Source organism: Hyperolius riggenbachi, chromosome 7, assembly GCF_040937935.1.
Source record: "Hyperolius riggenbachi isolate aHypRig1 chromosome 7, aHypRig1.pri, whole genome shotgun sequence".
NCBI classification, from domain to species: Eukaryota; Metazoa; Chordata; class Amphibia; order Anura; family Hyperoliidae; genus Hyperolius; species Hyperolius riggenbachi.
In genome coordinates this window covers 214570071-214589766 of record NC_090652.1, presented here as the reverse complement: position 1 = coordinate 214589766, position 19696 = coordinate 214570071, and the positions used below count along the sequence as shown (strand labels likewise).

General features: G+C 43.5%; 1 protein-coding gene across 1 annotated transcript in view; it reads right to left on the bottom strand.

Moving 5' to 3' along the window:
* Positions 1-19696, bottom strand: part of ACADL (acyl-CoA dehydrogenase long chain) — a 50201-nt gene that overhangs the window by 16894 nt on the left and 13611 nt on the right. The window contains exons 2-6 of the mRNA XM_068245167.1: positions 17850-18020; positions 14055-14192; positions 12813-12977; positions 12663-12729; positions 8298-8462 (exon numbers count right to left, since the gene is read on the bottom strand). Coding sequence (XP_068101268.1) covers positions 8298-8462; positions 12663-12729; positions 12813-12977; positions 14055-14192; positions 17850-18020 — 706 coding nt within the window. The remainder of the gene's footprint in view (positions 1-8297; positions 8463-12662; positions 12730-12812; positions 12978-14054; positions 14193-17849; positions 18021-19696) is intronic.

Below are 19696 nucleotides of genomic sequence, written 5' to 3'. Positions count from 1 at the left end.
TCTTATATTTGCAGTTTATACACTACTCAGCAATCTAAATGATTTTACAGAGCAGGCCAGTGAACTTTTGACCTGTCCTCTGGCAGAGCAAAAGAAAATAGAGTGACTGACAGTTGAGATAACAAGCTTCAGAAGAGGAGCTCTCTGCAACTTTGAAAGTGGTGGATCTCAATGGCTCTTTTGCATAGATAACAACTTGAGATTCTTAACTCTTCCTGCACTGGAAACAATATTAGACATGTCTCCTAATGTTTTATTTCTTAGCTGTACTACACATACAAATCATATAAATTTTTTTTCCGCTTTAGTGTCTCTTTAAATCTGAAGATATAATATACAAGACATTTATCCTTTTTTGTTAAATTGTTAGATTTTTGACCATACCAATGAGTGGTGCCATTTTTATGGAGCAATTTGTCCTCTTTTTTTTCAGTATTACAATTCACATCTAGAGGTTGTTTTTGCCTTATGGACCAGAGCAGTTGTGACATTTTAGCTATGGCCCTATTTAAAAAGTGTGCCAAAGACAAAAAAAAATAAATTTTTATACATACCCTTCAGGCCATTGGCTCCTGGAAGGACAGCAAGGTAGCTAAGGGCTCATTTCCATATAGAATGCTTTCAGGTACGCTTATGGAAAAGTGAACGCAGGGACAGCAGACAGTGTATACATTGCACTGTCTATGTCTATGAGGTAGAAAAAAGGAAAAAATGCCGGGCACGTTCCGTCCATATTCATTTATTGCAGTGCATACAACGTAGGGTCAGCTTGTTGAAAATGTATCCATATTTCAAATCATCATTTCAAATCATCCGGTGGTGGTGTGGTGGAGGTGGGGGGTACCGGGCACTAGTTGGGGCTTGCGACGGCCGTTTCGCGTCTCTCTAGACGCTTGGTCTTTTTTTTTTTTTTTTGACTGCGTCCTCTTCCTCGTCGGACCCTTGGTCCAAAGGGCCCACTGTTCCTACACATGGTAAATCTGTCGGGTCTTGTTTATCCTCTTTCTTAGGGGTTTTAGGGTGTTTCCTAGGTTTCTTTTTTGTGAATTTTTTGCCTTGCTTTCCTTGGTCAGGATCACGATCAGTGGTCCAATATCCTCTGCCTTTGGGATTCTTGGGGAGGGACCGGATTCCAATTGAAGATCTTACCCTTGTCAAAATCCTCTCGATCTCGAAATAATTTTTTCAATTTTCTCGTTTTAATCTCATCTTTTATTTTTATGATTTTGTCTTCTATCTTTGAGGTCACAGACGAGAACTTATCTTTTTTAACTGAATTTTCGTACTTCTGTTTAATATCGGCCAATTCTGCTGACACCTTGCTGGACTCGACCGTGGTGCGTGCCAGAACTATATTTTGTAGTCTCTTGGCAAGGTCTAGATCTGCTTCTGTCCAGTTCTTCTATAGTTTATCGTCACGATATTCTGATGGTTCCCAATATCTTCTGAATTCCCTAGCCATTATACCATCTCTCTTGTACCTTTTAAGAGTAGTGACCGTCCAGAACAGCTTAGTCTCCTGCTCGCTGAGTCTCCCCAGTTTGGTCTCCAAAACCCGGGTCCCCACCTCTTTGTTTGCCTCCGTGGAGGCTGCGGTATTGGAGAAGAAGTTGGTAAGATCCTCCCTACCGACAGCCACCTTGTCGCTCACACATAATAGTGAATCAATATCTATTGAATCAATCTCATTGTCACTATCATTAGATTTATACACTCCACTTATAGCCTCATTGGAACAGGAATTCATGTTCAGGGTGCTCAACTCTGTAGAGAAGAAAGGAAGGAGTAACTGCTAGTAAATCAGATAAAGTGGGGTCTGAGTGGCACTCCCTGTGCTATTGTGGAGCAGTGTGAGTAGCAGGAGGAAATAAACAACGTTCTCACCAGATCACCGGCACTCCCTTGAAAGGTCTGCTGGGACATGTGCTCCACGGCTGTGCTTGAAGAAAGGATTCAGTCAATGTCTATGAGGTAGAAAAAAGGAACCAAGCGTCTAGAGAGACGCGAAACGGCCGTCGCAAGCCCCAACTAGTGCCCAGTACCCCCCCATCTCCACCACATCACCACCGAATGATTTGAAATATGGATACATTTTCAACAAGCTACCCTACGTTGTATGCACTGCAATAAATGAATATGGACGGAAGGTGCCCGGCATTTTTTCCTTTTTTCTACCTCATAGACATTGACTGAATCCTTTCTTCAGGTACAGCCGTGGAGCACACGTCCCAGCAGACCTTTCAAGGGAGCGCCGGTGATCTGGTGAGAACTTTGTTTATTTCCTCCTGCTACTCACACTGCTCCACAATAGCACAGGGAGTGCCACTCAGACCCCACTTTATCTGATTTACTTACATTGCACTGTCTGCCATTTCCATTCATGAAATGCAATTCACTTTTGAATCACAGCACATGATTGCCTGCATTTCGGAGCGATTGCGCCCGCGATCCCATTCAGTTTAATGAATGGGATCGCAAGCTCCACCCCCAGTAGTGACGCGCAATGCAGAGCCGCCCAGCTATGTGTTACATGGAAATGAGCCCTAATGGCCTGAAGGGGCTGGAGGAAGCCTCAAGTATGTATAAATGCTTTTTTTCTCCTATCTCAGGTTTCCTTTAAAGCAGCAATCATTATTTTGCTACTTCTGACACCAAACTAGACTTTCTTTGGGTGGTATTTTTGTCAAAAATGATTTTATTTTCTCTTCATTTCTGTAAGCACACAGGCTGTGCTCATTAGTAGCAGAAGACATTATTTACATCCAAGGCTTTCGATAAAGTTTCAGTGGATGTGAATATATTGTCTGAAAAGTTTATTTTTAAAAAGTCGCTAGTAAATTTGGGCATCAGCACTGAAGAGAACAGTATATTGGCAAATAATATAACCGCTGTTCTACTAACGGATATTCAAGATAGTATAATAGCAGAAAAATTACAGATATTGTACTAACGGCTATTCCGAATAGTACAATATTCTGTAGGTAATATTACCAATATTATATTCTCACACTAACCTTCCCTGCATCTAATGCTAACCCCCCACCGACACCTAGCCCTAACTTCCCACCATCTATGCCCAACACTAACCTCCCCCCTACCTACACCTAGCACTAACTTCCCACCATCTATGCCCAACACTAACCTCCCCCCTACCTATACCTAGCACTAACTTCCCACCATCTATGCCCAACACTAACCTCCCCCCTACCTATACCTAGCACTAACTTACCACCATATATGAACAGCTCTAACCTCCCCCCTACCTACACCTAGCACTAACTTCCCACCATATGTGCTTAACACTAATCTCCCCCCACCTACACCTGGCACTAACTTCCCACCATCTATTAAAATACCGCCTACCTACCCACCAATAGTAGAATATTTTTATGTAATTATACCAATATTCTACTATCACCCTCTGTACCCTAATGCTCACATGAAACCCCCCCCCCCCCCCCCCATCTATGCTTAACACTAACCTCTCACCATCTATGCCTGACACTAACCTGCCTGAAACCATTAGAGTGTTGTGGCTGTCAATATCGCTATGGTCTATGCAGTCATCAGTGGATAAACGGCAGCAGACGAAACTAGTCGGGACAAGAGTGGGCAGCACGGATACAGGATCGTTTACTGAGGTCTTAGTACCACAAGGAGTGGGAAGTGTTGCATGCCAGGGGAGGGTCCTAAGTGGATTAGGGCCCTCTGGAAGTAAGTGCCTACCTCATCTTGCCTGTATTTGCCCTTTTATCCAGAAATAAATCGAACTTGATAATTTCCACTGAGAGCAACCCTGTCTGCTTTATCTGCACTTTGAGTGCGCACAGGTGGTGGAGTGGAGTAACCTTAAAGGAAGAATATGCCTGCGCTGTGACCAACTACTTTCAGTGTTAAATGTGTCATATCTGTACTATGCAGTTTGCCATACAATGACAACAGGGGATTGGTATGCTAAATACTAAATGATAGATGATAGTCTGCATTCTTGGGATTCGTGCATTTTACTGATAAACACAGGGCAAGGTACATAAGAGTAGATGTTGTAACAGGGACATAGGACTGAAGAGCACACAGCCATCAGTATTATACGATGATGTAGCATCTGGGCTCATTTACTAATGGAAAATACATGAATACAATCCAGAGTTCTTTACTAGTACTTGCGTAGTGTGAAAACTGGGCCTTTTCTGAGATGGGTTAAAAGAGTAACTGAAAAAAAAAAAAGTTTAAAATTCCTAGAAATATGTCAAAGTACTTACTGCTGCCTGTATGCCTCAGGGGCCCTTCCGTTACCGTAAATTATTTGACTGCCTGGGAATTTGGAACCTACTCTGAGGCCTTGTTCACATCTAAAAACAAAATCGCAAACGCAAGAGTTTTGCGATTTTGTGCTCTTTTTTTGCACCAGTGTGCTGCAATTTTTAAAGCGTTTTTCTAAAGCGCTTTTGCAGACTAATTTTTTAATTCACTCCTTGACGCAAGTCAGGAAGTGAACTCTTTGACCCAGAAAAGAATAAATACAATGTATTCTTAAAATCGCAATCACCGCACAAAGGGATTTTGTGAGCGCTTAGCGCTCTTCCTTTACCTTCCATTAGACCAAAATCGCACCAAAAATGGTACAGGCACCACTTTGCAGAGCGCAAAGCAGACGAAACACGCTGATATCAACTTTCTCATACAGATGCATTGCACAAGCGTTTTGTGGGGGCGATTTTGAAAATCTCCTGCGCTTGAAAATGCCCTAGATGTGAACGAGCCCTGAAAGTGGTTGTGGCCAGCGCACGCCAGGTACACGTGAATGCGTGCACTTTTACTGTGCATACAATATTTCACAAACTGAAACTGTGCATACTCAGAGGACTTGCTCATGCATGAAGGAAAAAAAAAGACATGTACAAGCGCTTTCTTTTACTGGACATGTATGGTTTGTGAACTTGTGCATATGCAGTAAAATACGGTTGCTCACACCTGAGACGTCAGACTAAACTTGCAGGAACAGGGGGGCACAGACAGCTGTAAGCAATTACTCTCAGAGAGATACCTCAGTTTGTTTAATCGTATAATTCTCTTTTGGTTTCTCAATTTGTTTCATTGTGCACTTCTTTTATTGGTTCAGGTTTGCTTTATACCAAAGTCTTCAGCTTTCCCTATTTGTGTAAGGATAGGTCACACTAAGCCTGTGTAACCTGCCATATGATGGATTTTTCAAAGGCTCCCTGCTCGTCTCTTTTCTCATTGAAAAGCATGGCACATTGATACATTTTTGCCCCATCCACAATAAGGTAAGTAGGACATAACAGGAAAGTACATGACTACAATCCAGAGTTCTTTACTAGTACTTGCGTATGCATTAGGACTTTAGCAGTGCCTGTCAATACTTCGAAGATCTAAGACCCCTCTCCCCCAAACTGATTATTGCACTTTTCAATTGCTTTTATTTACAAACTAATTCCGTAAGTGCACTTAGAGGAAATATGAGAACACTTACACCTCGTACACACACTAGATGATTTGGGGGGGGGCTGTTTGTTTCTGACAGGACGTAGATTTCAAACTGCCGCGCGTTAATGACTGCCTCTGCCAAACCTCTGGTGGGTGCACCGTGGCCCTTGTTGCTCCCCAATGTCTTGGTCAGCATTCAACCTGGTGGATCACTCACTAGCTTAAACCAAGTAAGCCACTGACTGGATATTTTTACAATTTCCAGACCGCACTAGTTGAAATCTATGTCCTGTTTGTGGCTGTTTGTTTCTGACAGGACGTAGATTTCAAACTGCCGCGCGTTCTTGCTGCTACCACTGATCGTGCCACTCTGCATCTCTATGATGGCAGAGCTCTGTGGGCTGGTCAGGAGCTGCTTTTATTGCTTCCTGACCCAGTCATCACTGTGAGCCGGTCTCACATTGATCACAGGGTCAAGAGCCAATGAAATGGGAGTTCTGGTGTCAGAGATGGCTGAGTGGGTGGGTTAGGCGCCGGGTGAGCAGCGTGCTCGTCGGGTCCGCGCAGCAATTCGTCGGAAAGCTCAGTTTTTTGGTACCAGTGGTCTCCGGTCCTTAAGGAGCCAGAGACTGCTGGTACTGAAGAGGTTAAGATACATCAAGAACTTCTCATTGATTTCTCTAACCAAAATCCACAGGGGCATTCCTTGTTCTCCTATGCATTATAACACCAGGAGAGTAGCACTGCAGAGACTATGCCAATACTCACACTACACCAGCACTGAGCTTTCCTTTGCACAGTTTCCTGCCAGTGCCTACAACACACAGCAGATCTGAAGAACGTCTGCGTGGTTTTCAGTGAAAGAGAACTTAGAAAACTCCCCTTCTCCTAAAGTCTTCTGGCACTTGTTTAGATAGCTTAGACCGATTGAAAGTGAACTTCAAGTACAGCGGAACCTTGGTTTGCGAGCAGAATTCATTCAGGAAACATTCTTGTAACCCAAAGCATTCTTATATTAAAGCGAATTTGTCCATAATAATTAATGGAAACCCAGTTGATTTGTTCCACAATCCAAAAACAGTTATAGTAAAAAAAAAAAAAAAAAATTAAAAAAAAATTAAGTAGAATATAAAAAAAAAGTAAACAAGACTTTCACCATAACAGAATCATTGCCATCTGTTGGCTCACCCCAACTTTTCTTTTGTGTGGCTTTAACAAGGAACTTATCCAATGACGGTTACTCTTGAGGATTTCATGGAAATGTGACTTTGCACTGTGTCTACACTCAGATTAAGTACAATTAAGTACAATCCTTCAGCGCCAAAAGGAGAAGAACTATTGGCTTTTATTGTTATGACTCACATATACCGTATTTTTCGGAATATAAGACGCTCCGACATATAAGACGCACCTAGTTTTAGATGGCAAAAATCAGGAAAAAAAAATTAACTAAACCTAGATGCGTCTTTGGTGCAGGGGCGTCTTACCAACCTACTCCCCTCTAAAATGTCTCCATCTAGGCTACACTGGCCAGCTACACTACACTTCACTAACTAACCCCTTCTGCCCCCCACCAACTACACTACACCTCACTACACTTCACTAACTAACCCCTTCTGCCACCCACCAACTACACTACACCTCACTACACTTCACTAACTAACCTCTGCTGTCCCCACCAACTACACTACACTTCACTAACTAACCCCTTCTGTCCCCCACCAACTACACTTCACTAACTAACCCCTTCTGCCCCCCACCAACTACACCTCACTACACTTCACTAACTAACCTCTGCTGTCCCCACCAACTACACTACACTTCACTAAGCTATGCTGCCCCCACCAACTACACTACACTTCACTAACTAACCCCTTCTGCCCCCCCACCAACGACACTACACTATGCTACACTTCACTAACTAACCTCTGCTGTGTCTCACCTGATCCTGCCGCCGCGCTCCTGTCCTCCATCAGCGGTAATCTGAGACTGCCCGATCATCCAGATTCATGTCTTCTGTATCATGAGGCTTCCCACTCATTAAGGATGCAGCTCTTTGGCGTCATATTCGCCGCGTTCCTCATCGCTGCAGTCTCGGTATATAGACTGCAGCCTTCCGGTGTACTCGTTCCTCTGCCGATACTCTTCCTAGTTAAAGCGTCATAGGCACTTCCTGGTTACAGCGCACGTGACGTCAGGCGCACGTGCGCTGCGGGTCACACAGAGGAGGCACTGTAACCAGGAAGTGCCTATGATGCGGTAACTAGGAAGAGTATCGGGCAGAGGAATGCGTACACCGGAAGGCTGCAGTCTGTATACCGAGACTGCAGCGATGAGGAACGCGGCGGATGGGACGCCAAAGAGCTGCATCCTTATGGAATGGGAAGCCTCATGATACAGAAGACATGAATCTGGATGATCGGGCAGCCTCGGATTACCGCAGATGGAGAAGAGGAGCGCGGCGGCAGGATCAGGTGAGTATATTCTGGGACCCAAAACCGTACCTTTTGAATATAAGACGCACCCACTTTTCCTCCCTAGTTTTGGGGAAGAAAAAGTGCGTCTTATATTCCGAAAAATACGGTACTTTTTTTTTTGGGCTTGCATATCAAGACGTTGCTTGTATATCAAGTCAAAATTTCACAAAAAACGTTGCTTGTATTACAAAGCGCTCTTACACCAAGTTACTCTCAATCCAAGGTTTTACTGTACTCTTGAAAAGAACATGTTACAGTTTAAACATGTCCAGAATATTCAAACAATATTACTGCTTTTTGGCTACATGTGTCTATCCAGGAATTCTGCCATCACCCGATTATCTTAATCTACCACATACACTATGGTTTTACCTGTGCCTTCAGGCCAATTTTTTCCAGTTTCCGGCCTTTAACAAAGCCTTTCATTCCATTGTCCACGAGGAAGAGGCTGATGCCATGAGCAGGAGTGCGAGCCTCGCGGTTTGTCACAGCAACAACGATAACCACATCACTCATCCATCCATTAGTAATAAATACCTGGAAAGGCAGGATACAAAAATGAAAAAGAGGCACTTTATTAACATGGTTTTAAATAGTATAATATCCACAAGTACAAATCCTTCAAGACAGTGTCAGGGCTGTGCATCCTACCTAATAATATACAAGTGTCCCTGCGTCCCATGTCCCTGTGTCAGTGCTTTTGCGCATGCCCTGCACTGACAGCCATTGGGAGAGGCGTATGCGTGCTGTAATGTGTTGGTGGCAACAGACCTAGAGCCCATTTTTAAACGGGTTTAGGTCATCTACTGTTACAATAAGAGGCCTCATTAGCTACTTCTTAAAGCAGAACTCCGCGCATCAAACTGAAAAAAGGCCCCAGGTGTTGCTTTTTATAGTGCTCATATATTAAAGAACACCTGAACTTAAAGGGATACAAAGGCTGCCATATTAATTTCCTTTTAAACAATGCATACTGCCTGTCCTGCTGATCCTCTGCCTCTAATACTGATAGCCATAGACCCTGAAAAAGCATGCAGATCAGATTTTTATGACTGGATTAGCTGCATGCTTATTTCAGGTGTATGATTCAGACACTACTGCAGCCAAACAAATCAGACTGCCAGGCAACTGGTAACATTTAAAAGTAAATAAACATGGCAAGATTTTTATCCCTCTCCGTTCAGGTATTCTTTAATATATGAGCACTATAAAAAGCAACACCTGGAGCCTTTTCTCAGTTTGATGCGCGGAGTTCGGCTTCAAAAAGTGGCTAATGAGGCCTCTTATTGTAACAGTAGGCCACCTAAGCCCGGGCTCTAGGTCTATCGCCGCCAACACATTAGAGCGCGCACATCCCACCGGTGGCTCTGTGTCACCACAGGCTTCAATGGAACAGATCATGTAGAAATGACACAAAGCCAATGTCGGAATGAGTACAAGGTCTACTCCTGCCTTACACAGCCAAGGTGACAAACTTCTTTTAAGTGGTAAATTGTTCCTTAGACAATCAATTCTATGTTCCATGTGACAAACAATAAATCTCTTCCAAAGTTTTGCAGCAGAAAACTGGAAAAGGAGACTTCCTTACATTATTAGTTGATGACATGCAACTTCTTTTGGAAGAGACTTGTGGAAAAATTCCAGAATGCAAAGTGTAAACACTAGCTGATAAAGTCTAGTACACACATCCAATTTCGATTGGCCAAGCTTACCACTTCCATTTAGTATGAGGGTCAGCAAAGTAAAATGAGCTATAAATTACTTTTCTCCTATGTTGCTGTCACTTACAGTAAGTAGTAGAAATCTGACATTACCGACAGATTTTGGACTAGCCCATCTTCTTACGGCGGGGTTCTCAGGGTCTTCTTTATTTTTAAAAACACTTGGTGAATGGCAGTTGCTCCATCCAACTGCCAAAAAAGCGTGCAGCAAACACAGAGGCTGGCCAGCATCTTTGTATAAATCTTTTTCAGAGAATTTCTTTATCCTATATAATAATATGCAAGTGTACCTGCGTCCTCCTTTGTCTATGTCCTTGGGTCCATGCTTTTTGCTACTGTGCATGGGCACAGCACGGACCCGGACAGCCGTTGAGACAGGACAACAGGGACAGAGACAGAGAGCTGGGCAGGTGTGTGCGTGCTGAACGGGTGCGCGTGTGCGGCGGGAGCACGCGCACGTTCAAAAAACAGACCTAGAGCCCGTTTTTAAATGGGCTTGGGTCTATTAGTAAAGAATAAAGGCCATGCTGAGATTCCCCTATGGAGAGATGGACTTGCCCATAATTTGTCTGTAATGTCAGATTTCTAATACTTATTGTAAGTGACAGCAGTCAGAACTTCTCAATTGTATGCGTTTTAAAATTTTAAGATTTTCGCGACAGTTCCTCTTTAAAAAGACCAATAGGAATAATGAGGATTTGTAAAGGCTGGTGGCCAGGCCCGACTTTTACAGGAAAATCTGAAACTTTAATATTGCTGTAGCTCTGGACCTACTGTTTTGATCTATACTTTATACCATCTTGCAACAACAAAAGTCTGCCTTTCACACCCCCAGAGGTCTCAGTGGATAGGCTTTTCTGCAAGGTGATATTTGCACAGCACATGATCCACAGACGTGTGGAATTGTCTAAAGCCAAGTACATAAGCTATAATAAACTTAGCCGAGACTGCCATAAACAGCCACCTCAGCCAAGATTCCAGTGAGAGTACAAGTCTCCACCAAGCTGGTTTAAAGTTCTAGCACACTAGATTTTTACATGACAGTGACCCACCAAAAATGTACTGTTACCCACCTTACCCCACCCACCAGAAGCTGCTTTATCATGTACTGTGCCACTGCCATTCCCCATAGCAACATTACACATCATTCTGCTATAGCACTGCAAAGCGTTTGTACAATACTCAATTCTCACAGTACCAAGCTTGATTCCAGGTGGGCAACACTAATAGTACCTGTGTATACACTTTTAGGGACTGCTAAGAAAATGCTGTAAAATGGAATTCTTTTTGAAACCGTGCTACGGATAACTATTTTTAATAAAGACACACGAAAATATTTGCCATGATCATCTTCCCCCTGCATTCCATCTCTGAGGTTCTTGCATGGTAGGTTGCAGGGATGGGCAGGTGAGAGCGAGATTCAGTTCAGCCTGCTGTGAAACTGAACCAGCAGAGAGGGTGAACTTATCTAAAATCACCACCTCTGAATTATGACATTCAAATTCTGCAGTGGAACTGTTTAAAGTTCTCCAGGATTCATGGGACAGCCTAAAGTGAACCTCCGGACTAAAAATCGACTCAGTAGCACTGAAAAGGCTTGGTGTTTCTTTAACAGTTTCACAGCATCAGAACTTTGTTTCTCTCATTTTTAACCTCATTTTAGCTGCATAGAAGAAAACTGCCCAGGCTTTTTTCCCCTGATGCTGTGCAAAGCATGATGGGATTTCTGATTTTGTTGTTCTCATTCTGCTGTTTTGGTGCAATTTTTTTTTTTACATTTTGAATTTGACATTTGAAGCCTAGCGTGTACAGCTGGGAGGGGTAATCAGGGCACAGGACAGTTGGAACTGTGTCTCCTGCTCCCTGTCACCTCCTTTCAACCAAAAAGATGGCAGCCCCCATGAATCACAAACATTTGTCTGTTCTTTTAAAACAGGGTGGGTAAGAGATTTTATTACCTATCTATTCTAATTAACATAACTAATGTAACTTGATGACAGTATGTTTGTTTAGGCTGAAGTTCTCCTTTAACACAGGAGGACCCAAAAAACATACTGTACATACAGGTATGACTAAGAATTGCCGCTGTGTTAATGACAGGAATATTTGTTTCTTCTGATTATTGCAAGTTTTAGAAAGGTTGCAGATTATTATAAAGAGTTTATGGAATTTGTTTTGAGAGATGTATGCACAGAAGTGCACATGGGATGCTGGGGGTGCAGGATTTATTAGAACTATAATGGGCTGACCACATGATTACAGCCCCCCCCCCCCCCCCCCCATCTTGCCGCTCAGAATCCTTTGAAAACTTGCTCCGTGTAAACTTAAATTATTGGTGATCATCTTCCTCTTCAAAACTGGTGTATTCAATGAAAGCACATGCGAATACAACAGACGTGCACTGCCCCCACCCTTATCTATAAATGATGCAGTTACAATGCATTACTCATTTTTGTCTGATAAGGTGTTCCCAGAGCCTGCCAGCCTATTGTCTGCAGTAACCTTGCCACTAACAGCCCCTCATACCTTACATTACACAGCACTGCTACTCACTGCAGTTCCAACATACCACTGCTCATGAATGTAAGTACTGTACCAGTAACTCACATCTGTGGATCAGTCCCCGAGTATTATACTCTATACCTGTGAGTATCTAATTGAGAAGCAAGCGATTCTGACTTGCATACAAATAAAATTGTGAATGTTCACAGTTTGGAAATGGGACAATAAAAATGGTAGGAAATGCCATTTGATTCAATTCAGGTCATTTCAGGAGGGCATAACTGCACTAATGATCAGGTGAGGCGACATACTGAACTTATCTCATGATCTATCCCTTGAGTAATGATCAGCCAAAAACATCTTGGTGCATTGCGAATCATGACAAACAACACAGTCTATAGTATTAAGTGTAAAAAATGAACACATCATTACAGGCAAATTTCCAGATTTATAGTTACGCCCCTGCCTACAGGACCACATTAAGGACAGCAGAGCATTTCACATAAGAACTCACCTTACTGCCATTCAGAATCCAGTCACTCCCATCCTTCTTTGCATTGGTCCGCACCCCTTGCAAGTCACTAAAATGAGTGTTATGAAAATTAGAAACTGTGGCTTGCAAGTCTAAGTGGGCAGTTCTAGACAGATGAAGGTTAAAGTTTACCTTCCAGCTCCTGGTTCTGTCATTGCGATGGCTCCTATGCATTTACCAGCTGCCATCTGTGGGATATACTTCTGTATCTGGCTCTTACTGCCATATCTTGAGATATAAGGCATCACAATGTCGGAGTGAAGACTGAATCCGGGCCCTGTACAATTCACATACATCCTGGGGAGCACAGAGAACAAAATATTTATTAGTAGATATATGCCAGGAGAGTAAGTAATGTAGTAGAAAACTGCCCAACCTCAATATGTATGGTCAGTGTGGGATCCAGGTAACTCAGTCCCTCAAACAGTCCAAAGGAGAATAGTGTTCTGCACAATGGCCAGTACTGTACAAGGTAAAAAAAAAAACAGGCACCACCCTTTGACATTTTTCATACACACAATGGTCCAAAGTCATAGCTGTTTAAGGTCCTTTGTGTGTCTGAAACATGTCGGCAGTGGCGTCTGTATCTTTTACCTTATTTTAATGAAGGCTAAAGACAAACAAACAAATAAAAAAGGTGCTCTGAGACTGGCAGTAAGTTGCAATCACACTGTCCTATCCAGGACAGGTCTCACCTGGAATGTAGTGGCCATCGGTAAGGATCAGCCATCTTATGCTGGGAATACACGGCCGCCGGATCGACCCCAGCCGCGTCCCCACCTCGTCCCCGCCGGCCCCTCCTTATCAGCGCTCGATTCCCTGCTATTGTCCGCCGGCGGGGATTGAGCGGCTTGATCGGGCCAGCTGAATATTATCAGCTGGCCGGATCAGCTGGTCGATACACGGTACAGAAACGTACCGTGTATCCCCAGCATAAGAGGGGCACAAGCTGACTCAGGCTGATCCTTGCCGACAGCCACTACATTCCAGGTGAGACCTGTCCTGGACAGATCAGTGTGATTGCAACTTACTGCCAGTCTCAGACCGCTCTTTTTGTTTGTTTTTAGCCATGTTCATTGGACCACAAAGCTGCATATGAGTAGGGTTGCCAGATCGCACCAAAAATGGGGTACTCCAAAACCCCATTCTATCGCTATTTATTTTAATAAAGGATTTTTCTACATTGCACAGGCCTTAGTGCGGAACCTTCTTCTTTAGATAAGCAGTGCACTGTGGAGAATTATGTTGGTCATTTCATGATAGACAGATTCAAGTGAAAGGTGAATCAAGTAATAGGTGGATTCTAGTAACCGAGGTTAGCAAAAGATAAAAAAAAAAGTTTTGGATTTCTGAATGACTTGTGTTGTGACTTACTGTTCTTCCCAGACAATAGCAGATGACAAGATATCCCCACCAACACCACCGTGTTCTTCTGGGATAGAAGCGCCAAGCAGTCCATGCAGGCCAGCCTTCTCCCACAATTCCCGGCTAACCTGACCAGCCTTCTCCCACCTAAGAGGAAGGAAACAACATACATCTATGAAAATGTCTCCAGACACACACCTTTAACAGTATCATTACATAACAGTGTTATAAAAAGGAGGTAAACCCCCATAGCTTGTAAGCTGTGAACAGAGGGAACTTTTTTGTCCTCCTTAGCAACATGATGTTTAAACATAAGCATAGTGAGCAGTGACTGAAAGCAGACCAAAAGTTTAAATATGAATAAGAAAATCAAGCATGCATCGCTGCTAATAAGCTGCTCCAGCACCAGGAGAATGCCTGCTCCAAATTACCTAAGGCAGGAGTCAGGCCTGGTGCACACCAAAAACCGCTAGCAGATCCGCAAAATGCTAGCAGATTTTGAAACGCTTTTTCTGTAGCGTTTCAGCTAGCATTTTGCGGTTTTGTGAAGCGTTTTTGGTGTAGTAGATTTCATGTATTGTTACAGTAAAGCTTTTACTGAACAGCTACTGTAACAAAAAACGCCTGGCAAACCGCTCTGAAGTGCCATTTTTCAAAGCGGTTTGCGTTTTTCCTATACTTAACATTGAGGCAGAAACGCATCCGCAATCCAAAATCTGCAGCAGCCCGGGAGTATGCGTTTCTGCAAAACGCCTCCCGTTCTGGTGTGCACCAGCCCATTGAAATACATTACCCTAGCGGATCCGCACCCGCAAGCGGATCACAAATCGCAGCAGAACCGCTCTGGTGTGCACTAGGCCTCACACTTGCAAAAATCAACTTTCCTATGGTACCACAGCATTTTAAGGAGCCATGTGCGATTCTGTATAGTGTTAAAAAAAAAACAAAAAACAAAAAAAAACATACAACATGCACTACACATGCAATTCCCCATTGAAGCACTGGTTACTGTAAAAAAATGCGAGCATTAAAAAAAAACCAGACAAAATGCACATATCATGTGGGAAAATATTCCCTGAGAAGTCCGCTTTAAAGTGTACCAGAGACGAGACGAGTCTCTGGTACATTACTTACCCGGGTCTTCCTTAAGCCCCATTAGGGCTGCTCGTCACCCGCAATTGTCCCTGAAAGTCTGGCCGAATCGCACTCCCTCGCACGTGTGGACCGGCGCAGGTACTGCGCAAGCGCACATCGCTCCCAGAGACGGGAGTGCGCCAGGCCGCACATGCGTGGGTGAGCATGACTCGGCCAGACTTTCAGGGACAAATGCAGGTGACAGGAGTCACCCAGGGAGATGGCGTGGGACGAGCAGCCCTAATGGGGCTTAAGGAAGCCCAAGGTGTGTGAAACCTGAGACGCTTCTCGTCTCAGGTTCACTTTGAGACCATAAGTCAGAATGTGAGGAGAGCTTATCAGCCGTTATGAAATGAAAACTACTTGACTATGCAAATCCTGGTTCTACAGAAAGCGGAATATTCCCTGGAAGAAGCAGAACTTTGCAGCGGGCTAATCCGAAGTTCTAGGTCAGCCCTCACAAAAAGTTTAATTCTTGCAACACAGGTGTTTACATATCAAGTGGATTTTTACCCAATTATTCCTTATTGTACTGTCTGCTGTATTTACTGTGGTCAAACAGTCACAAAACACAACAGAAGCTTAACCTGCCTTATACAGTATTAACCCCATGCATTTTTCAAATGCAAAATGTTATGCTAATACAGTTAAAGAGGAACTCCAATGAAAATAATGTAATAAAAAAGTGCTTCATTTTTACAATAATTATGTATAAATGATTTAGTCAGTGTTTGCCCATTGTGAAATCTTTCCTCTCCCTGATTTACATTCTGACATTTATCACATGGTGACATTTTTACTGCTGGCAGGTGATGTCAGTGGAAAGAGATGCTTCTTGCTTTTTTGGCAGATGGAAACAGCAGTAAACAGTTATTTCCCACAATGCAATGAGGTTCACAGACAGAAAACTGTCTGGACCATGGTCCTGACATCCCACTGTGGGAGGGGTTTAACCACAATATTAACCATACAGAGCCCCCCTGATGATCCGTTTAAGAAAAGGAAAAGATTTCTCATGTAAAAGGGGGTATCAGATACTGATTGGGATGAACTTCAATTCTTGGTTACAGTTTCTCTTTAACCAGCTGAGCGGTCTGGACGAGCTCAGCTCGTCCAACACCGCCAGCGGCTGCCGCTCAGGCCCTGCTGGGCCGATTTTAACGAAATAAAAAGCAGCACACGCAGCCGGCACTTTGCCAGCCGCGTGTGCTGCCTGATCGCCGCCGCTCTGCGGCGATTCGCCGCGAGCAGCGGCGAAAGAGGGCCCCCCTAGCCGCCTGAGCCCAGCGTAGCCGGAACAAAAAGTTCCGGCCAGCGCTAAGGGCTGGATCGGAGGCGGCTGACGTCAGGACGTCGGCTGACGTCAGGACGTCGGCTGACGTCGATGACGTCACTCCGCTCGTCGCTATGGCGACGATATAAGCGAAACAAGGAAGGCCGCTCATTGCGGCCTTCCTTGTTTATTCTGGGCGCCGGAGGCGATCGGAAGATCGCCTCCGGAGCGCCCTCTAGTGGGCTTTCATGCAGCCAACTTTCAGTTGGCTGCATGAAATAGTTTTTTTTTTATTTAAAAAAAACCCTCCCGCAGCCACCCTGGCGATTTAATCAGAACGCCAGGGTGGTTAAGCAGTGTTTCAGTGTTCTGAATTGAATAAATCAGTTTAGCCCAGCTATGGGCAATGTATGGCTCGGCTTGTTTAGTCTTTTAACCTGGCCTGCCAAAGCAGGGCTGGACCCAGCCTCCAGCCCTCCCTACCTACCTATGCCGAGTTGCGGGCGGAGCTTAGCCACTTTCGGATGTCCAGCCTCTGGCTCCTTAAAGACCAGATACTTTTTTCCCCAAAAGCTGAGCTGTGATCACTGTGATGGGCTCAGTGATCACGGTGTCGAGGAGCCAATGAAATCGGCTCCTGACTGGCGCACAGAGCTCTGCTAACAGCAGAGCGCTCTGAACGGCAAGAGCGAGCAGCGCAAACAGTGAGAGTGACCGGACCACGCAGCAGTGATTGAAATCTATACCATGGCAGGAATAAAAGTTCCAAAACAGAGCATAGATTTCAATCACGGCTGTCCACAAGAGGTGGAAGGACAAGTGAAGTGAGAAGGATATGCTTCTGTTCCTTTGCCTCGAATACATTTAGCCATAGACCCTGAACAAGCATATGCAGATTCAGTGTTTCTGACAATATTGTCAGATCTGACAAGATTAGCTGCATACTTGTTATGAAGGGATAGGGGAGTGAAATAAAGTGAAATATGAGGCACAGTAAAGGACTGAGGTTTAGTGAAGTATAAGGCACAGAGAAAGGGTGAGGTACAATGCTCAAGGTAAATCTAGAGAGGCAATGAAAATGGATTCTATGAACTGCTGTTTCACCAGCCATGGAAGCTGCAGTTTGCGGTCAGAGAACATAAAACACAAGATGTCTTTAGCACTTTTCAAACAGCAACTGCAGGATCCAGTGAAAAAAAATGGACTTGTACTGAAAGGCTACAGGTTTCTGCCTGATCATACTGAAAGATGCGGAGTCTAGTTACTGTGGCTCGGGACACACTTTAGCTTACGGTAGGTTATCATATGGATGTAACCTGAGGAAAACGCATGTTTGTATCATAATACCTGGGAATACTTGCTATAATAAGAATGCTGGGAGTTGAGACGTCACTTACTCGCCATGGTAGGGCGCCACCTCTTGTTGGAAGAACTTCCTGACACTCTCTCTGAAAATGTCATGGTCAGAAGTGAAGATGCGTCTGGTGCCGATATCCATTAAGGTCTTTGAATGAGAAGGTTCTGGCCGAACGCTCTGCTCATCGTGGCTGGGCTGTGTGTGCTGGTATCTAAACAATAAAAAATGATAGCATTGTAATTTACACACATTTTATTGCAGAATATCAAAACAAAAACTGCTTCCCAAAAACAAGGTCTCTTCTTAAAATGAGTTCTTGTTTAAAGAGGAACTCCAGTGAAAATAATGTCATAAAAAAGTGCTTCATTTTTACAATAATTATGTATAAATGATTTAGTCAGTGTTTGCCCATTGTAAAATCTTTTAAATCCACGATTTATATTCTGACATTACATGGTGCCATTTTTACTGCTTTTTACTTATTAGCTAATTGATAAGCTTGCTGTTGCCAAACCACAAGTGACACATTGACTTGAGCTATACTAATCTGTGCCTACAACGCAGAAATGTTTCTACTGTTTCCAGAGGGGGGGGGGGGGGCAGCGGAGAACTTTTCATTATGGTCCTGATAACTTGTCCTGAAATTGGCATTGTTATCAGTGAAGGGTAAATATGCCTTCAAAAGCATTAGACCGTTTTATGTTTGTTTTTAACAGGGTTTAATGTTTTAGAGCAAAATTTTTACATTTGAGTTTCACCACACTTGTCTACGCAGCGGCAAATTTTTGAAAATATGATTGCACATGAAGTAACAGTATGCTCAGCCAACCATTCCTAGTATTGCAGGGGAAAGAGAAGCAGAGCATCAGACGGCACCTCCGCTGGCTTTAATGCTAGGTACACACTATGAGATGAGATTTTCTGGCAGCTTTACTGTCAGATCGATTATTTCCAACATGTCCCATCCGATTTCCGATAGAATTTAACGTAAAACAGTCGGAAATCGATCGGAAAATGATCGTACATGTTGGAAGTAATCGATATGACAGTAAATCTGCCAGAAAATCTCAGTGTGTATCTAGCATAAGGTAGGAACAAAAGCAATGGGATACAGGTTTCATAATGCACTTTGCCTGCAGGGGTTGGGTTTTCACAATGGCCTATAAAGAGTGCAATTCTTAAACCTCAGTAAACTCTGCCTTCTGTATGCGCCGTGGAGTAAGCCATAAGAACCTAATTATCTTTCCAGTAATAATCACCACAAGGGGATTGTAAGGGTGAGGCCTTTGGAAGTTAACTTGTTATATTACGTGCAACCTACTGATTATATCAAGGACCACTCCTATTTCTAGCAGCATTTCTGGATTAGACCGTGTTTAGGGTGATGATGTCAAGACACCATGGGCTTGATTCACTAAGACAAATAGCACGCCTTATCAAAGTTAACACGCCTTATCAGAGTAGCACAACGAGCGCTACGAACCTACAGTGGCTCAGGGCAGGACGAGTGGAGCTCTCGTCATTGCCAATTAGCAGGCATAAGTTTGCTATGCTACTCTGATAAGGTGTGTTAACTTTCATAAGGTGTGCATTTTGTCTTCGTGAATCAAGCCCTATGTATGCAGTCTTTGCTGCAGCTTCTGTCACATACTTTATTCACATACAAATGTTACACTAAAGGTGGCCACACACCATACAATTTTTTAAATATCTGTTCAATTTAAGAATTGCAAGAAATTTTTCTGATTGTAACATTTTAAAAATATGACCAATGTACCACACACCTATGTTCACTTTTTCCCCAATTATGATAAAAATGATTAGAAACTCTGACAAAATTGCTAGGGTGTGTATATTAATAAATTGACAATCCAACACACACCATAC